Source organism: Phytophthora infestans, genomic scaffold (genome assembly GCF_000142945.1).
Source record: "Phytophthora infestans T30-4 supercont1.1 genomic scaffold, whole genome shotgun sequence".
NCBI classification, from domain to species: Eukaryota; Oomycota; class Peronosporomycetes; order Peronosporales; family Peronosporaceae; genus Phytophthora; species Phytophthora infestans.
The window spans coordinates 6,841,829-6,858,115 of NW_003303758.1; the positions used below are offsets into that span (position 1 = coordinate 6,841,829).

Below are 16,287 nucleotides of genomic sequence, written 5' to 3' on the forward strand. Positions count from 1 at the left end.
ATGGGGGACGACGACTTGAAGCGTGCGTTCCAGGCTCTGTGCGGGGACTATGAGGAGCTTTTGGACGAGCGCGTCGACCTGGCGTTGTTCAAGATTGACGAGGCGTGTGCGGCGGCCGACGGACTGAGGCAGGACGCGGAGCAGATCCAGGAGCAGCTGCTGACCGAGCTGTTGAACAACTGCCATGAATTCGAGGACATTTTCCTCCGTGTGAACCTCATCGAGGTAGGTGAAGGCTGCATCTACAATCATGGCGGAGCAAATATTAAATGTGCTTGTGGTTTTGACCAGCGCTTTGTGGGGTGGGTGCTAGTGACCACGAGGGAGCTCGAGAAACGCATGGAGAGCATCAGTCGCGCCGCTGGTCCTGTGTTTAACGAGTACCAGCGTCACCAGTTTATTCCGGTCCTTCTCCATTACGGTGCGTTGTCTGCACACTGGTTCGAGGGCGGATAGGTGGTTGACCAGCGAGCTATTTGTGTGTTGTTGCTCCTGTAGCGCGGTGCTTCAGGCGTGCCTTCAACCGATGACAAATGGAGTCCTGTGGCTTTCGACTTCAGTACAAAAGAACTCGTGGTGAGGTTAGAGAAGAGCGATGCGCGGGAGCTCGGCGTCTCGATTTCGTCTTCGTCGGCAACAGAGTCAACAGCGGAAACAGGAGGCTAGCTGACTCCAGTGGGCACAAGTAGCTGTTTACAATAACGATTTCTTTCATTATTAAAATTTAACAAGGAGAATAGGTTTACCCGTTTCTAAGGTTAAGGAGCAGTTTTAGCGAGACGACCGCTCAACCGGATCATGGGTAGACCAACTTTTTTGACATAGACCGATCGAAGCCATCAAAACATATGGTTTTCCAATACCGGTATCACACTGGTATTGCACTTTTTGTCTAAATATAGATTTTCATCAACTATTCACCAACTTTTCACCAACTATCACCAACTCGCCCTACTGGCCTTATACTGGCTGTTGCTCACCAGACAAGTATAGGTTCCTGGTGAAGATGTCAACAAACTATCGGATGAATGCATGAACAACATGTATTACACTCATTTATCGCCCCTCTCGGCCATACTTGTGACGTGTGTTCGGCTCCGTCGGGATTCACTGCTGGACCATCCGTGGCGGTGTCTACCGTCTCCCGACCAGCCTCCACTGAATCTCGACCGGTGGGATCTGGGTCCGGTAAGGCGAAGGTCAACCGTACCATTCCCATCGGCTGTGGACTCGGCAGCTCGGAAGACGACGAGGACGAAGTATCCGATTGGTCCGACGGCTCGGGACCTCCTATCCGTTCGTCTTTGAAGCGTACCCTCTCCGCGGGCCACTATTCGTTCAGCCCCGACTATGATGCCGACGATGATGATGAGGATCCTGAGGATTCCGAGGAGGCCTGAATCGCCGACGATGCTTTGGAGGAAGACATGCGGCGGGCTTTGTCGCAGTCCAGATCTGAAGCTCGGCGGAGATCTCACTCGACGCCGACCAAGCAAGTTGCTGGCGCGCTCGGATCTGGAGACGGCACTGCGGGATCCGCTATCCCAGTCGATAGTGATGATGGATCGGGCAGCGATGATGGAGAGGGGTCACCCCACGGTGGTGGATCCACTGGATCTGCCTTGGTCACCGCTCCTCCTAACTCTTCTCTACCAGGCATGCTTCCCGTGGCCCCGTTCGGTCCGGATGCAACCTTCATCCCTGGTCGGCTCGCGCCTGTGGCCTTCACCGCAGACGCTATCGAGCCTTGGTCCGCAAAGAAATTGAACCGGGTAGACATCGCTTCTATGAAAATCACTGTCCTGTTCCCTGAGTTGCCGTTTCGTACTGAGTGGATATTCCCTCGCGAAGTGGATGACATGCCGGCATCCGGGTATGTGGGTTCGTTAGTCACCAGATCCCATGTGAAAGAGTTGCACAATGCTGCACCATGGGAAATTCTGACGACTACCCTAGTGGATCCCGTTAGCTTTCGAGGTGACGTCGGTGGACGCCTCGGGTTGTTTGTTGGTGCCTTCCGAGATTTCGCTTCTAAACACCGGATTGCACTATGGAAAGGTTCCCATCGGTTCCCCCGTTTCTCGTGCCCAACTGCGGGATTTAACATGGCTGTTGAACTTCAACAAGCAGCGCGGCACCAGTCTGGTCGGGCTTGGAAGAAAGTTCTCGTGATCCTCGTGTTGGCAATTCAAGACGGTTGGTGTGACGTGGATATCTTGCTGGATCCGTTCTTCTTACACCTTCCCCGACGTGGGGATAAGGGGTCGTGGTTTCCGGGATCCGTGTCTCGTCAAGCCAACTTGATAAATCCCAGTCCACCGCCCGGAACCTACGAACTTACTGGAGGCTCTGCGAGGGCTTGACGAAGTCGAGCCTTGGCGCATCCAATTTCGGAAAACCCCCAGCCAACATCCCGGACACCGGGTCCAGCGTCGGGCGGGCAAGTTCTTCAACGTTCAGCCCCAGACCACCTGATCCATACCGCTCTTTCACGCTGCGCCCCAGTTTCAGTCTCCGTGGATCCGTCTCGTAGTAGTAGCCAGCGGCTGGAAACTGGGTCGATTTAGTCTGTTTGCATAAGCTTTCTTAATCCACTTTTCGTTACTTGAATATGTATTCTCTAACATTCTCTTGTTCGATTGAGGAGCTATGTCAGAGCCTTCCAGCGTACACTGGATCTGAGCTAGATCCACCCTTTCAACATACGCCTGAATCTGGGCTAGGTCCGCCCTGGGCTCCAAACCAAATTCGTATCTAAATCTGTACCAACTTCTGGATCCGAACTGGATCCGCGCTTGGATTCAACGAAACCTTTTGGGGGGGGGTTTCCCCTGGAAACATATATTTCCCCACACCCCCAAAAAAACCCCCCTTTGGTGGCGGTATTTTTTTGGGACGGGAGAGAACTCCTCTCTTTTTTGAAAAAAAAAACATACCCCTTTTTTTCCCAAGATCCCACGCGGGGGGGGGGAGACCCCCCTTTCCCCCCCCCAAAAAAGGGACCCGCCCCCACGCGCGAGTTTTCTCTCCCCCTGGGGGGGCCACCCCCAAGGGGGGGCCCCCCCCCCCTTTGGGGGTCTCTTTTTTTCATTCTCCCATCGATATGACCAGCTCACACCCATGGACCCCCCTCTATTCTTCTTCATGAGACTGCATCACGCCAAATCAATTCCGATTCGTACGATCCCGCAAGAAATCATAGAGTAATGCTCCACAGCACAGATATGCCTCGTCTACCCAACTGGGTTCGTCATATCCACGCCAATACACCAGAAATTCCCGGTAAATTCGTCCGTAACTAGTTCGCTTCCCCGACCTCATATCGGTGATCTTCTCGACTTCGAACTCGTCGGCTTCGAGATCCACATTCCAACTATCTTCCGGTAGGAGGACTTCGTCGAAATCTACCCGGTCGGATTCATCCACCGAAAGACGGATTTGCGGCCGGTCCAGATATTCCTTGACCATAGATTAAGTTTGGGTTTAATACAAACTATAAGTCACCTATAGAAATGCAATGCCGTTGACCAATGGTTGGCTTTGAACGACCTTAATACTTTGTACCAAATATCCCGGAGTATGACACGTCATACTCCTGAAGTGTGAAGTGTCACACTTCATGTAACCAGGGTACACTTAGGGCTACGTACCCCGTTACATCCTCCCCCACTTAGGTTCGGTTTACCGACCAATCAGAATGAAGAGGTGTTCGTCACAAACGCTCATTCTCAAAGTCGAAACCATCGACTTGGCCGCGCGAGCGCGGCGGAGGCTCACTTTACAGTTAGAGCCTCGAGCAGCAGTCTGTGCGCTCTTCTTCTGGGTCTCCACTTTGACCGTTAATCAAGCCTCGTGGCATTGCTAAGAGCGGTGCTAAGACACGCTTTAAGGCTGCTACTGGTAAGGCGCAAGCCAAGAGCACTAAGCCTCACGGCAAAGGCTCGGCACTCAAGGAGGCTACTCAGGTGGCCTCCGAGGCGATCGGTTCCTCGGGTGACACGGCTGTGGGCAAGCGAGCAAGCAAGCGCCGCAGTCCGTCGCCCTAGGCCTCAGACAATCGTTTGAACCCTCGGTACGTGGAACGTGAGTTCAACTCTGGCAGTGAGGACGAAGCCGAGTCCGAGAGCACGCACGATGCTCCTGCGGGCTCTGTGGGAGAGCACAGCCAAGTGCCCAGTGAGCACAAAGATGACAGCGTGCAGTCGCTCGCTAGTGATCAAGGTGATCACAGCCCCAGGCCGTCTGTGCGCGCTGAGAGTCCGGCCGTCAAGGCTAAGGGCACTCCCAAAGGCGGTGGCGATGAGGAAGAGAATCTTTGCAAACGTCTCTCGCTTGCCGAGGGTCTTGCGCGTGCTAAGGCCTCTAAAGCCGAAGGCGCCAAGCCCTCAAAGAAGCGTACAGCCTCTAAGTCTCCACTCCACGAGGAGAAGGAGACTCAACACTCCTATCAGAGTATCTTCGACTCCTCGGATGAAGAGGAGGAGAAGGAGGAAGAAGAGGAGGAGGAGGGTGCTATCGCTGCGCCCGGGAGGTCTCGAATGACCTCAACCAGCAGCAGGAGGAATTCCAATCTGCCCAGCGTGTGCGTGGGGGTTCGGTGGTGGCACCCGTCAGCCAGGGAGCTGCCATCAACTCAAGAGGGTATTGTCCTCCCGAGGAGAGCGCTGGGGCTGACCTCTTTCTAGAGCTTCTCATCGCTCCTCGTGGCCTTGTGGACGGCCAAACTTCTAGGGGCATCTACGAACGTGCCCTTGTTCAGAAAGAACAGTTGTTCGTTGACAACTTGGAGGCTGCTCAGTGTGTGCTTCTCGCGCCACACCGCATCCCTCTCAAGGACTTCACGACTTGTCGTAAGAAGCCCGAGACCCGGGGTGGTCTTTATCCTCTTTGGTGTTACCCGTGGGTTATGCTCGAGAGCTGTCCCACGTGGAGTTCTTGTGAGGACATGTTCTGGCCATGGGTGGAGTCTCTTAAGTACTCACCCTCGGAGTTACGGAAACCCATGAAGATCAGCTGCTGTCCCGCATCCTGGACCAGCGTGATCTTCGTGTGAGGTTTGCCCACTTGATCAGCAAGCGCATGCTGCCAAGGGACATCCTGAAGCGCACGGCTTCTAGCGCTCACGATGAGCGCGGGTACGGAATGTATTCATCGTCCGTACCCCATTCGGGCAAGAAGCCCCGGACTACTTATGAAGCAGCCGCCGCTTCTGTTCCCAGATTGCGACAGCCTTCGGGCAGTCAATCAGGAGCCGTTCAATCGGCTCCCACGAGTTCTCGGAGTGGGCATAACCCCTCCACTTCACGAGGAGCTGTCGCTAACCGCGACGCCGTTGCTCCTGGAGGATCCGCTCCACGTGGAAGTGGACTTCACCATTCCGGTCCAACAGGGGCGGAGGTGCCCTCGTACGAGTACGAGTACTCGGCGCCTCCCGAAAGCCACTCTCGTCCGAGTGCTCCGACTGCGGGTCCGACACAGGGCCGTGAGGTTGACCGCCTCCGTCAACGCGTCCTCGTGCTCGAGATTGCACTTGGCCTTGGGACTGGCGACGATGCTGCCGCCCAGGCCGGGAATCAGGGCGAGCTCGCTCGTGTTGCAGGCCGCCTGGACCTGTTGGAGCGTGATGTCGCGAGCCTGCATCTGCGGGTGGACCGACGGGCCTCTTCGTCCGATGTTGAAGAGGCCTTCCGCATGACCCGACGGATCGAGGCACTGCTGCCATGTCCGGAGCCGCCTTCGGCGCACTCCCAGTCGTACGCGTATGGTGCGTACCCGGCGTACTCAACGTACTCGGCGTATGGCTCCGGGGTCCGTTCGTACAGAGACCCTCCTGCGTACGGTTTTGACCGCAGCTTTGCCGTTCATACCGAGGCTTGGGTGCCTGCTCCGACGCCTTCGTCGACATCTATGGCCGGCCTTAGCTTTGAGGAGCTGGGCCAAGGTGGGTCTGCGAGTCAGCAACCCCCTGCGGATCAAAGTACCGCTTAAGACGTCCAACATAGAATGTCGGGTGCGTCGTCATTGACTTTGGCAGGTCGATGGTGTACGACGCACCATGTCTGGCCAGGACTGCAAATGGTCCGAAGAAGCGGTGCTTCATCTTGTTGCTGCCGACAGAGCTGACAGTGTCAAGAGATAGGTTCCTCGTGTCTAGCAATACTAAGTCTCCCACCTTAAATATACTTAAGTTTCCTCTTCCATGTTTGTCGGAGTACTCCTTTTGTTTATCTTGGGCCGCTGCCATGGCATCGCGGACCCTGCTGACAACGCTCAGCTTGGTATCCATAAAGGATTCCACTTGTTTCCGCAGCGAAACTGGTCTCACATCCGAGACCTGGGAGGAAAGGGCTTTCCGAGCCTCTCCCCCACTTAGAATAGAGGAGTCAGTGTCTCCTCGAAGAGTGAGAGGCACTCTGGGGTGACGGAAGCCGTTCAAGTAGAACGGCGTGAGCCCCGGGGACGCGTGCACCGCGTTGTTGAGCGCAAACGCAACAACTGGAAGCTGCGTCGACCACGTACATGGTGCTGCAGCGCACACACTGCGCAGAGTGTCCTCGAGTACTCGATTGACGCGCTCTGTATGGCCGTCTGTCTGCGGATGGTCCGCAGTGGACATCTCCAGACGAGTTCCCAGTAAAGTGAACAGCGTTTTCCAAAACGCAGCAGTGAACCGCGGGTTTCGGTCCGAGACAATCGTCTCCGGGAGATCGTGATAGCGGAACACGCCATCGACGAACAACCTTGCGATTTGTTCGCCCGTCACAGTGACGAGAACCGGAGCAAGATGGACCATCTTGCTCAGCCGACACACGAACACCAAAATTCCGGTGTTGCCGTGTCCGTCGGCGGGGAGCCCAAAGATGAAGTCAAGACTCATCGACTTCCAACAGTCAGCCGGTACGGGCAGGCTCTGTAGTGGAGCCGAAGAGTGCCCTGCGGGTTTGACCCGCTGACATGTTTCGCATGTCTTAACGTACCGGGCGACTCACTTGTACATGTGGGTCCACCAGAAGGACTGAGAGACCGACAGAAAGGTCTTCTCGCGGCCCAAGTGACCGCTGGAGGGCGCGTCATGCGCCTCCGCGAGGATATCGAACTTCAGATCCTCGTCGTTGGGACGACCACCCGTGGAGGTTCATTGGGCTCCACCCGGTAATAGAGGAGGCCATACTTCAAGTCATATCGGTGGAGCCGTGAGCGCTGTCGCGACGAGAGCCAGTCGGACTTCGCGCTCGTTCCTGCCATAAAGAACTTGACGATAGGCGCGACAGCCTCATCGTCCCGATACGCCATGCGTATCCGATCATATAGATCCGTTGTCACCCGTGTGATGTGGGCCAACTCATAGTCAGACGCCGAGAGAGGGCGTCCGCAAGCACGTTGAGCTTGCCCGGCTTGTATTCGACGCGGAAGTTGTATTCTGCGAAGAAGGACAGCCACCTCGCCATCTGTTGGGAGAGGTGAGGCGAGTTAGTCGCCGTCCTCAAGAATGCGTGGTCTGTGTAGATCACGAAGGGCCGAGAGCCCAGAAGGTGAACACGAAACTTCACAAGGGCATATTTTATGGCCAGGAGCTCCTTGTCGTGGACAGGGTAGTTCCGCTCGGCGGCTTTGATCTGCCTGGACTGGAACGAGATGACTCGTTCGTGTCCAGCCGTGTCGGCCTGCAGCAATGCACACCCGAAGGCGTAATCGAAGGCATCGCAGACGACGCTAAACGGCTTCGTCTCGTCCGGCAGGGCCAGGAGAGGAGCCTCTTGGAGACTGGCCTTGATGCTTTCAAAAGCATCCTAGTGCTCTTGCTCCCAGCGCCAGTCGACGTCCTTCTGAAGGAGGCTCGGCAAGGGCTTAGCGAAACCCGCGTACCCTGCGCTGTACTTGTGAAGGAAGTTGGCCAGGCCTAACCACTTTCGAAGATCCTTCTGGGATCGGGGCGTCGGCCATGCTGCTATGGCATTGACCTTGTCTGGGTCAGCCCGAACGCCCACGTTGCTTACGAAGCAACCGAGAGCTTTAACCTCTGGTGACGCGAAAACGCACTTGTCGATGTTGGCGTAGAGCTTGTTCGCTCGCATTACGTCCAACACTCGACGGAGGTGTCCTAGATGCACCTCCATGGCCGTCTTGCCTCCCTCGGCACGGCTATGGACGAATATGTCGTCGAAGTACGTCTGTACGAAGGTACGCAAAGGGCGGAATAATTGCGTCACCAGGCGATTGAACGTCGCCGGGGCGTTAGACAAGCCCTGCGGCATGACGAGCCACTCCCAAAGCATGCCGCTTGGAGTGCTTACCGCGGTGAGCGGGATGTCGCTCTCTTGCATCAGGATTTGGTAGTATCCGTCTACCAAATCCAGCGCACTGTACAGTACGCCCCCGGCCATGTTGTTCAACAACACATCCTTTCGTGGGATTGGTGTTTGGGCCGGCACCGCTGCGTTGTTCAGCTTGTTATAAGCGAGAACCAGACGCCACTTTCCGTTCGGCTTCCGAACGCAGAAAGTCGGCGTCGAGTGCGGGGATTTCGACTCCCGCGCCATGCCTGCCTTCGCTTTCGCGGCGAAGAAGGCATCAATGACATCGCACTGTTCGCGCGGGAGAGGCCATTGCCTCGCGACACAATACTTTGTGCCGGGCACGAGATCAATCTCGTGCCGTACGCCTCGATTCGGTGGGAGTTGGGTCGGTGGGTGTTTGTTCACCACGTCCGCATACTCCGTCACCAAAGGATACACCGGATCCTTGGGGTTCTTAAGGATCTCAGAACCCAAGCGCGTCTGACGCTGCTTGTTTAGGTCTTCCAGGACGTTCTCGTCCAAGACAGAGGAGGAGTTCAGCTCCTCCCGAGTGGTCTCAGGTCTCATGAGCACCATCTCAGCAATCTCTCCAGCCTTGAGGTTGGCCAAGAAAGACTCAGCCGTCATTTCCTCAAGGTTCAGTATCTCTGCAACCTCTGGCAACGGTTCCAAGTGGACACCAGATGCCTTGACGGGTAAACCGGTCTCGCCATCGAAGATGTGATAACACTCTTCCACCGGCCTTGTCGGAGGAGCCCGGGCCCTGGACTCCGAGTCGCTTGAAGCGACGTTGATCGGAACGAAGTTCGGATCCGACTTGAGTCGGCGGCGGCGTCGCTGACGACGGCGACCGTGACGTGGAGCTTTGCTGCCTACGTCTAGGGATGTCGTTGCTACGACATCCGAGGCACTCGTGGCCTCGTGGGGTACTGTGGTACCCACACAGGAAGCGTGTTCGACGCCTTCGTCTTCAGTTAAGGTCTGGGCGACCGCGTGTGGCGCTGTGTTATCCACACGGGAAGCGTGTTCAACGCCTTCCTCTTCAGTTAAGGTCTGGGCGACCGCGTGTGGTACCGTGTTACCCACACAGGAAGCGTATCCGACGTCTTCCTCTTCAGTTAAGGTCTGGGCGACCGTGAGTGGAACTCTGTTACCCACTCTGAACACGCTGTTCTCAGTGTTCGCGACAGTTGCAGCTGTCTGCAGAACTAAGTTACCCGCCTGTGGACCTAAGTTACCCACTTGGCCAGCGCCTCTTCTGGGCGCTGCCACCATCAAAACATCCTCGGAGCCGTCATATACGTCGACGACCCCCAAACATCTGCCGGATGCTTTGGTACCCTGGCAGCCCTTGCGGGCGCCCCGGGCCCTGACAGAGGTGGGAATATGACTCACCAATGCTCTGTCGGACTGCGTAGGGCGGCTGGCACCGATTGCCTTGCCTCGCCAGTCGATCCAGGGTTCGAGCTTCTCAAGCCAGGGCATGCCCAGGATCATATCATACGGATCCATATCGAGAACAGTGAACTGTTCGAGGCTGTCAAAGTCTTCAAACTTGACGGTCAGATCCACTTGGACGTTGGGGACAGTGACGACCTTCCCGTCGGCCAGTCGCACTGACACCGTCCCGTTGCCCTTGCTTTCTCTCAAAGCTTCGGACAAGTTGTTGCTGTTGCGAGCAACCGTCTGGCGGCGTGCAAAATTCTTCGACGCCCCAGAATCGATCAAGATTCTAAAGGGATGATCGTATCCCCGTACACATCCGCGTACTACAAGCAACCCGCCGCTGCCCTTCGCCGAATCGAGAGTGCGAAGACAGTAAGGGGCTAAGTCCCCGTGGTGTGCGCCACTCGCGCACCCATCACGAAGACTTAGTTCTTCCCTAGTAGGGCGCCCCGCCCCTATTGTTTCCCGGCGTTCCCCTGTCCCCGGGATCCTGGCTTCTGCCAGCGACCCTTGAGAACGGGCTTGGGGAAGGACCGTCTGCGGAGTCCTTCCGCGGGACAGTCGCGCTTGAAGTGGCCCATCTTCCCGCAGCCGAAGCAGCGGATGTCACGCTGTTCGGGGGACCCGAGTTCCATGGGAACTGGTCCGTTGGGGCTTGTTCGACCGGGAGCCGACAAGGAACTCTCAGGCCATGCTGAGGCCGGCGTACGCGCCTGGCGATGGCTGTACTCTTCTTGAAGAGCCACTTGAATCGCCTCTTCAAGGGTGCTTGACTGCACCCGGAACAGCGGAGTGCGTGCGGGGCCCACTCGAAGGCCGTCCATGAACACAGTCATCTTGATGTGTTCGTTGAGTGGGCTTTCCACTAGGGACACCGTAAGCTCCCGTATCGTTTGCACGTACTCGTGCAGTTCACGCCTTCCTTGTTTACACGAGAGGAAGCGCGAACGAAGGCGGTACTCGTAGTTCGCCGGGAGGAACGCGGCTCGGAGCTGTTCACACAGCTGAGCCCAGGATGTGGAACATCCAGGGGATGTTGCTTTCCGTGTGTACACTCAACTCTTAGCACGGCCGTTAAGGTTGGAGAGTGCAAAAGCTACACGAAGTTACTCGGTCGGGTTCGGAGCCGCGTCCATCGCGAGCTCTACTTCTCGGACCCAGAAGTGAAGGTTCTCGCCTTCCTTCCCTTCATACGGCTTAACCTTCAGCCGTATTGGCTTCGGGTGAGGCGGATTTGCTTCCGCCGACGGAGCCGGCAGGTTCTCCCGCACATGCGCGATGAGCCCCTGCTCGTACGCGTCGAACGCATTGACGCGCTTGAGCTGCTCAGCCGGTGTTGACACCACCAGGCTCTGCAGGGCCTCCATCCCGAAGATGCCTGCCATCTTCCGAACCGACTCGAACTGAGAGTCGTTCATATGGGAGAAGTCGTTCCTATCCGTGGCAACGAACTTCGGAGAGGTTCAGGTAGTCTATTCGCGGTGGCGTGGATTGACTACAAGTGCTACCAGGTGTGACGGGGTCACACAGCACCTTGCGCTAGAGGAGGTTATCTTCCGAGAGTATACAAACTCTCAGTGAACGGTAGTTCACAGGTCCCCTCTTTATTTAAAAGAGAGCGAAGTGACCTAAATAAGGTAGATTGTAAACTGAGTATATTTATAGGTAGATTAAATTTGGGTTTAATACAAACTATAAGTCACCTATAGAAATGCAATGTCGTTGACCAATGGTTGGCTTTGAACGACCTTGGTATTTTGTACCAAATATCCGGGAGTATGACGTGTCATGCCCCTGAAGTGTGAAGTGTCACACTTCATATAACCAGAATACACTTAGGGCTACGTACCCCGTTACATTCGTTCACCTGGGATCTGGCTTGCCGGTAATATTTCTGGACTTGGTATCGCCATCGTCTTGGATCTCGGCTTCTCTTCTTGGTGCTACATACCGGAATGGCTGCTTCTAGGGTGGATCTAGCATCCCACCCGTGCACCCAGTAAAATGGGGTGTCACCCCGGATCCTGTCTTGGGCGGTGTTCATCGCGAAGGGGAGTCGTTCTGCGTACTCATCCCAATCCCTCTGATCCAAATCCTGAACATACATCTTGAGTGCCCTCGTGATCGTCTGTACCATGCGCTCGGCCGATCCATTGGCTTGGGGACGATATGCCATGGTCGCCCGCTGTCTCTGCCCCAGGATCCGGTTGAAGGCTCGAAAGAAATCCGACATAAAGCCTGGCTCCCGAATATGCCGAATCATCTCACTAGCTCCAAATCTCCGAAAAACGCACTCCTCGTACGATTCGGCGATGGTTTGTGCAGTCCTGGACGCGCTAGCTTTGGCTATCACGTATCCGGTAAACAGATCCACCCAGATCAACAACTCCGTGTTTCCTTTGAAGGACTTGGGTAGCGAGGGAATGTGATCCATGGCTATGATTTGGAACGGGTAAGTCACCTGGATGTTCCCTGGAGACCCCCCTTCGATTTTGGGCCTGCCCTTGATTGTCTCGCAATCCACGCATTCACCGACGTATCGTTGCACACTCTTGAATAATCCCATCCAGTGGAAGCATTCTCGGATCCGATGGTAGATCCGACCGATTCCCTGATGTCCTCCTTCTAAGCTAGCGTGATAGTGACATAGGACGTCCTGTTGCAAGGTTTCCGGCATCACCAATCTCATCAATTCATCTCGATCCCCGCTGACTCGTTTTGTAGGAGGACAATAGAAGAGCAAATCATTCGGATCCGCTGCATAATCCGTAGCGATAATACTGTAGGATTTGGCGTCTTCCCGACTCAGGTCTTATACATCCCCCATCAGGTATTTTGTGGTAAAGTGCTTTCTCAGAAATAAGAGACTGGATCTGACAAGAGGGATTATTGACAACACCAAGTGGTTAGGGAGGGTGTGGTGAAGTGCTTTTTCAGAAATAAGAGAATGGGCCTGACGCGGGGTCACTATCCCGAATCAGTGACAATTTCAAGTGATTAGAGAGGATTTGGGTTGGCTGGCACGGATGCAAGTTGCCTGTGGTGGATTAGCCATGGCGAGCAGCACCCCGTATGGAATGACGATGGATCTGATATGAGCGACGTACGAGAAGGCCAGATCCACCAAGACTTACCTCGGATCCACCCTTACCTGGATTCACTAAGATGGATATGGGATATACTATACAAGAGTGGATCGAGTGTGGATCCTATGAAGGAAGGATGGTCGGTGCCCTCTGAAGGTGGATCTAGTAGCCACGGCTAATGAAGAGTCAAGATCCACCGCGAGGTACCCCGGATCCCATACTTCCGAGTTCGGATCCAAGGAGGGAGGATCCCGCCTGGAGGGACCTGGATCCAGGGTATAGGGATGATGGATACAGTGGATCTCGAACTTTCGTGGGACAATGGAGATCACAGACGGCTGCGAGATGATGTTGGATGATGGGAGAGCTCAGATCGACGACGAGTGCAAACTTACAGTGAAGTGGATCCAAGCGACCTGGATCCGGATGAGTGTACCCATAATAGGGGACCATGATGATTACGTCATGGATCCGGTGGATCTGAAGATAATACAGCTGGGATGATGGGTCAAGGGAAGAAGGGACATGCAGCCGAGCCTGGTAAGGGATTTAACAAGTGAAAGACATAGAAGGTAGAAATCTAGGTAGGTATAGGCTTAAGTATCAATACAGACTCCAATTTGCACAGTATTACACAAGTGCCTTCCTGCCCTCAAGAACCGGAGCTACATTGGCCGTACGAGCTCGGAGAAGGTTGGAAATTGCGAATCTAGTGTTGGTAGTGATAACTGGATAATACATTGGCCAGATCCTACAACCTAGTGAGCTTTTCCTTTACTTGTGCAGATCCGACAGGTTAACCGAATTTACTACTTGGTCGGTTATACCATAGAGACTCTCAACTTTCAAGATCCCGTCACAGGAGGCGGCAAGTACGACGCAAAGGAACTACAAAGGCAAGGGAACACACCCGCAAGGCAACCCTACGGCCAGATCCACGATCTAGACCCCGGATCCATAAGCTCGAATATTCGCTTAGGATACGGAACCATCCACGGACGCAGAGTGAAGATTTCCCACTGCTGCTCCACCCCATCCCCACGTCTCGCCAAGACGCTCAAGCTTCACCACTTGAACTCTTCGGAAGTTACCGAGAGAGCAAGGTCCCGCCCTACCGACGGGTAAACAAGGTGAGGAAAGTTCAGCAGAACACGGATCATCGGGGGACCCCCTCCGTTAGTCGGTGTCTGGGTGCAGTTGGTAAGCTGGATCCGGCAATCTCGCGGATTTTGCTGATCCCGCTACACCACAAGGGTCTGGATTGCCCGGCATGGATGCACGCTGCTCGAAGTGGATTGGCCAAGGAAAGGTGGCATCCTGTATGGGTCGATGATGGATTCGGCATGGATAACGTATGGGACGGCTGGATCCACCAAGTGGAGACGCGGATCCATCTCACCTTGATTACACTAGGGAATTTGGGAATATATCAGTGTACAGGCGAATCAAGTGGGGATCCTATACAGGAAAGATGTTAGGTGTCATCTGAACTGAATCTGCTATCAACGACAAACGAGAAGGCAAGATCCACCGCGATATGTCTCAGATCCACTATTCCCAAATTCAGATCCAAGGGGGTGCGTATGCCACATCGAGTGAACCTGGATCCACGATAATGAGGATGGTGGGATGCAACGGATCTCGAACTTTCGTGGAGTGAGAAAAATTTCCGAGGCTGTCATAAGACAATGGTGGGAGAGTGGAGAGCTCAGATCCATGACGAGTGTACACTTACAGTGAGGTGGATCGAAGCGACCTGGATCCGGATGAGTGTACCCATAATATGGTGACCATAATGATTACGCCATGGATCCGGTGGATCTGATGATAATACAGCTGGGATGATGGATCAAGGAGAGAAAGGACATGCAGCCGGGCCTGGTAAGGGATTTAACGAGTGAAAGACATAGAAGGTAGAAATCTAGGTAGGTATAGGCTTAAGTATCAGTACAGACTCCAATTTGCACAGTATTACACAAGTGCCTTCCTGCCCTCAAGAACCGGAGCTACATTGGCCGTACGAGCTCGGAGAAGTTTGGAAATTGCGAATCTAGTGTTGGTAGTGATAACTGGATAATACGTTGGCCAGATCCTACAACCTAGTGAGATTTTCCTTTACTTGTGCAGATCCGACAGGTTAACCGAATTTACTACTTGGTCGGTTATACCCTAGAGGCTCTCAACTCTCAAGATCCCGTCACAGGAGGCGGGCAAGTACGACGCAAAGGAACTACAAAGGCAAGGGAACACACCCGCAAGGCAACCCTACGGCCAGATCCACGATCTAGCCCCCGGATTCATAAGCTCGAATATTCGCTTAGGGATACGGAACCATCCACGGACGCAGAGTGAAGATTTTCCACTGCTGCTCCACCCCATCCCCACGTCTCGCCAAGACACTCAAGCTTCACCACTTGAACTCTTCGGAAGTTACCGAGAGAGCAGATCCCGCCTTACCGACGGGTACACAAGGTGAGGAAAGTTCAGCAGAACACGGATCATCGGGGAATCTTCTCCGTTAGTCGGTGTCTGGGCGCTGTTGGTAAGTTGGATCCAGCAATCGCGCAGATTTTGCTGTTCCCGCTACGCCACAATGGTGCGCGTGCCCTGATCTTTTGGTGACTTGGGATTTCACCGTGAGTCCCAAGAAGATGCTCAAGTAAAGATTGAGCCCAGGGGAATATGCGTCGTCGGAGGTCGGATCGACGAAGACGCTGCTGAATAAAACAAGATCCGCGGATCGATGGAGTCCTGGGAGGAACTATGTCGACGGAAAAGAGGTGGATCCGGATCTAGAAGAGAAACCTCTCTATCCTCCCCAGGTCCCCTCAGGGACCCCTGCGGATCTTGACGCAAGTCAAGATCCGCTAACAAAAACAAGGGAAAGTGAAGGCGAAACGGTATGCATTTGCAGATTCACCGGTTAAGCCAACACCGTACCTAACTCAAGCCCGCTAGTCGAAAAAAAAAGAAAAAAGACCAACACGAGTAAGACTACGCGGAAGGAGATGCAAGCTCCGGAGTCGGAAGAAGACCAAGCTGGATCTAGGTCAAGCTGGTCCGACAAGGATCTCGAGTGCTGTGTATAGCCACCAAGCTCTACGCGACTTTTCTGCATTCGAGTTCGTGTACATGCGAATCCTGAAATCCACGCCAGATCGAAGATCCAAGGGAACCGGTGGAAGCACCAACGAAAACGGCGAACAAGTTGGTGGCAGTCAAGGATCTATTACGTCTGCTTAAGGATTCAGGCATCGTGGCAGGGGCGTTCGATGCAGAGGATATCTTCGAGCTAGACTTGGATCTCATAGTATCCGCGACGCGGGACCTCTTTGTCAGAGTCAAGTCCATCACCGGAGAAAGGTCGCACACTATGAATCCAGTGTCGTCGCCGAGGATCAGCCAAGCTGCATCCTCTAACTAGCGAATCCGCGGCTGAGGATAGGTCAGATACGTCG

General features: G+C 54.5%; 1 protein-coding gene across 1 annotated transcript; it reads left to right on the forward strand.

Moving 5' to 3' along the window:
• PITG_01158 (uncharacterized protein) lies at positions 1 to 456 on the forward strand (the record flags this gene model as incomplete). The annotated part of the gene is made up of 1 exon (XM_002909628.1): positions 1 to 456. The coding sequence occupies one exon, from the start codon at positions 1 to 3 to the stop codon at positions 454 to 456; it is 456 nt and encodes a 151-aa protein (XP_002909674.1).
• Positions 457 to 16,287: the final 15,831 nt, after the last annotated feature.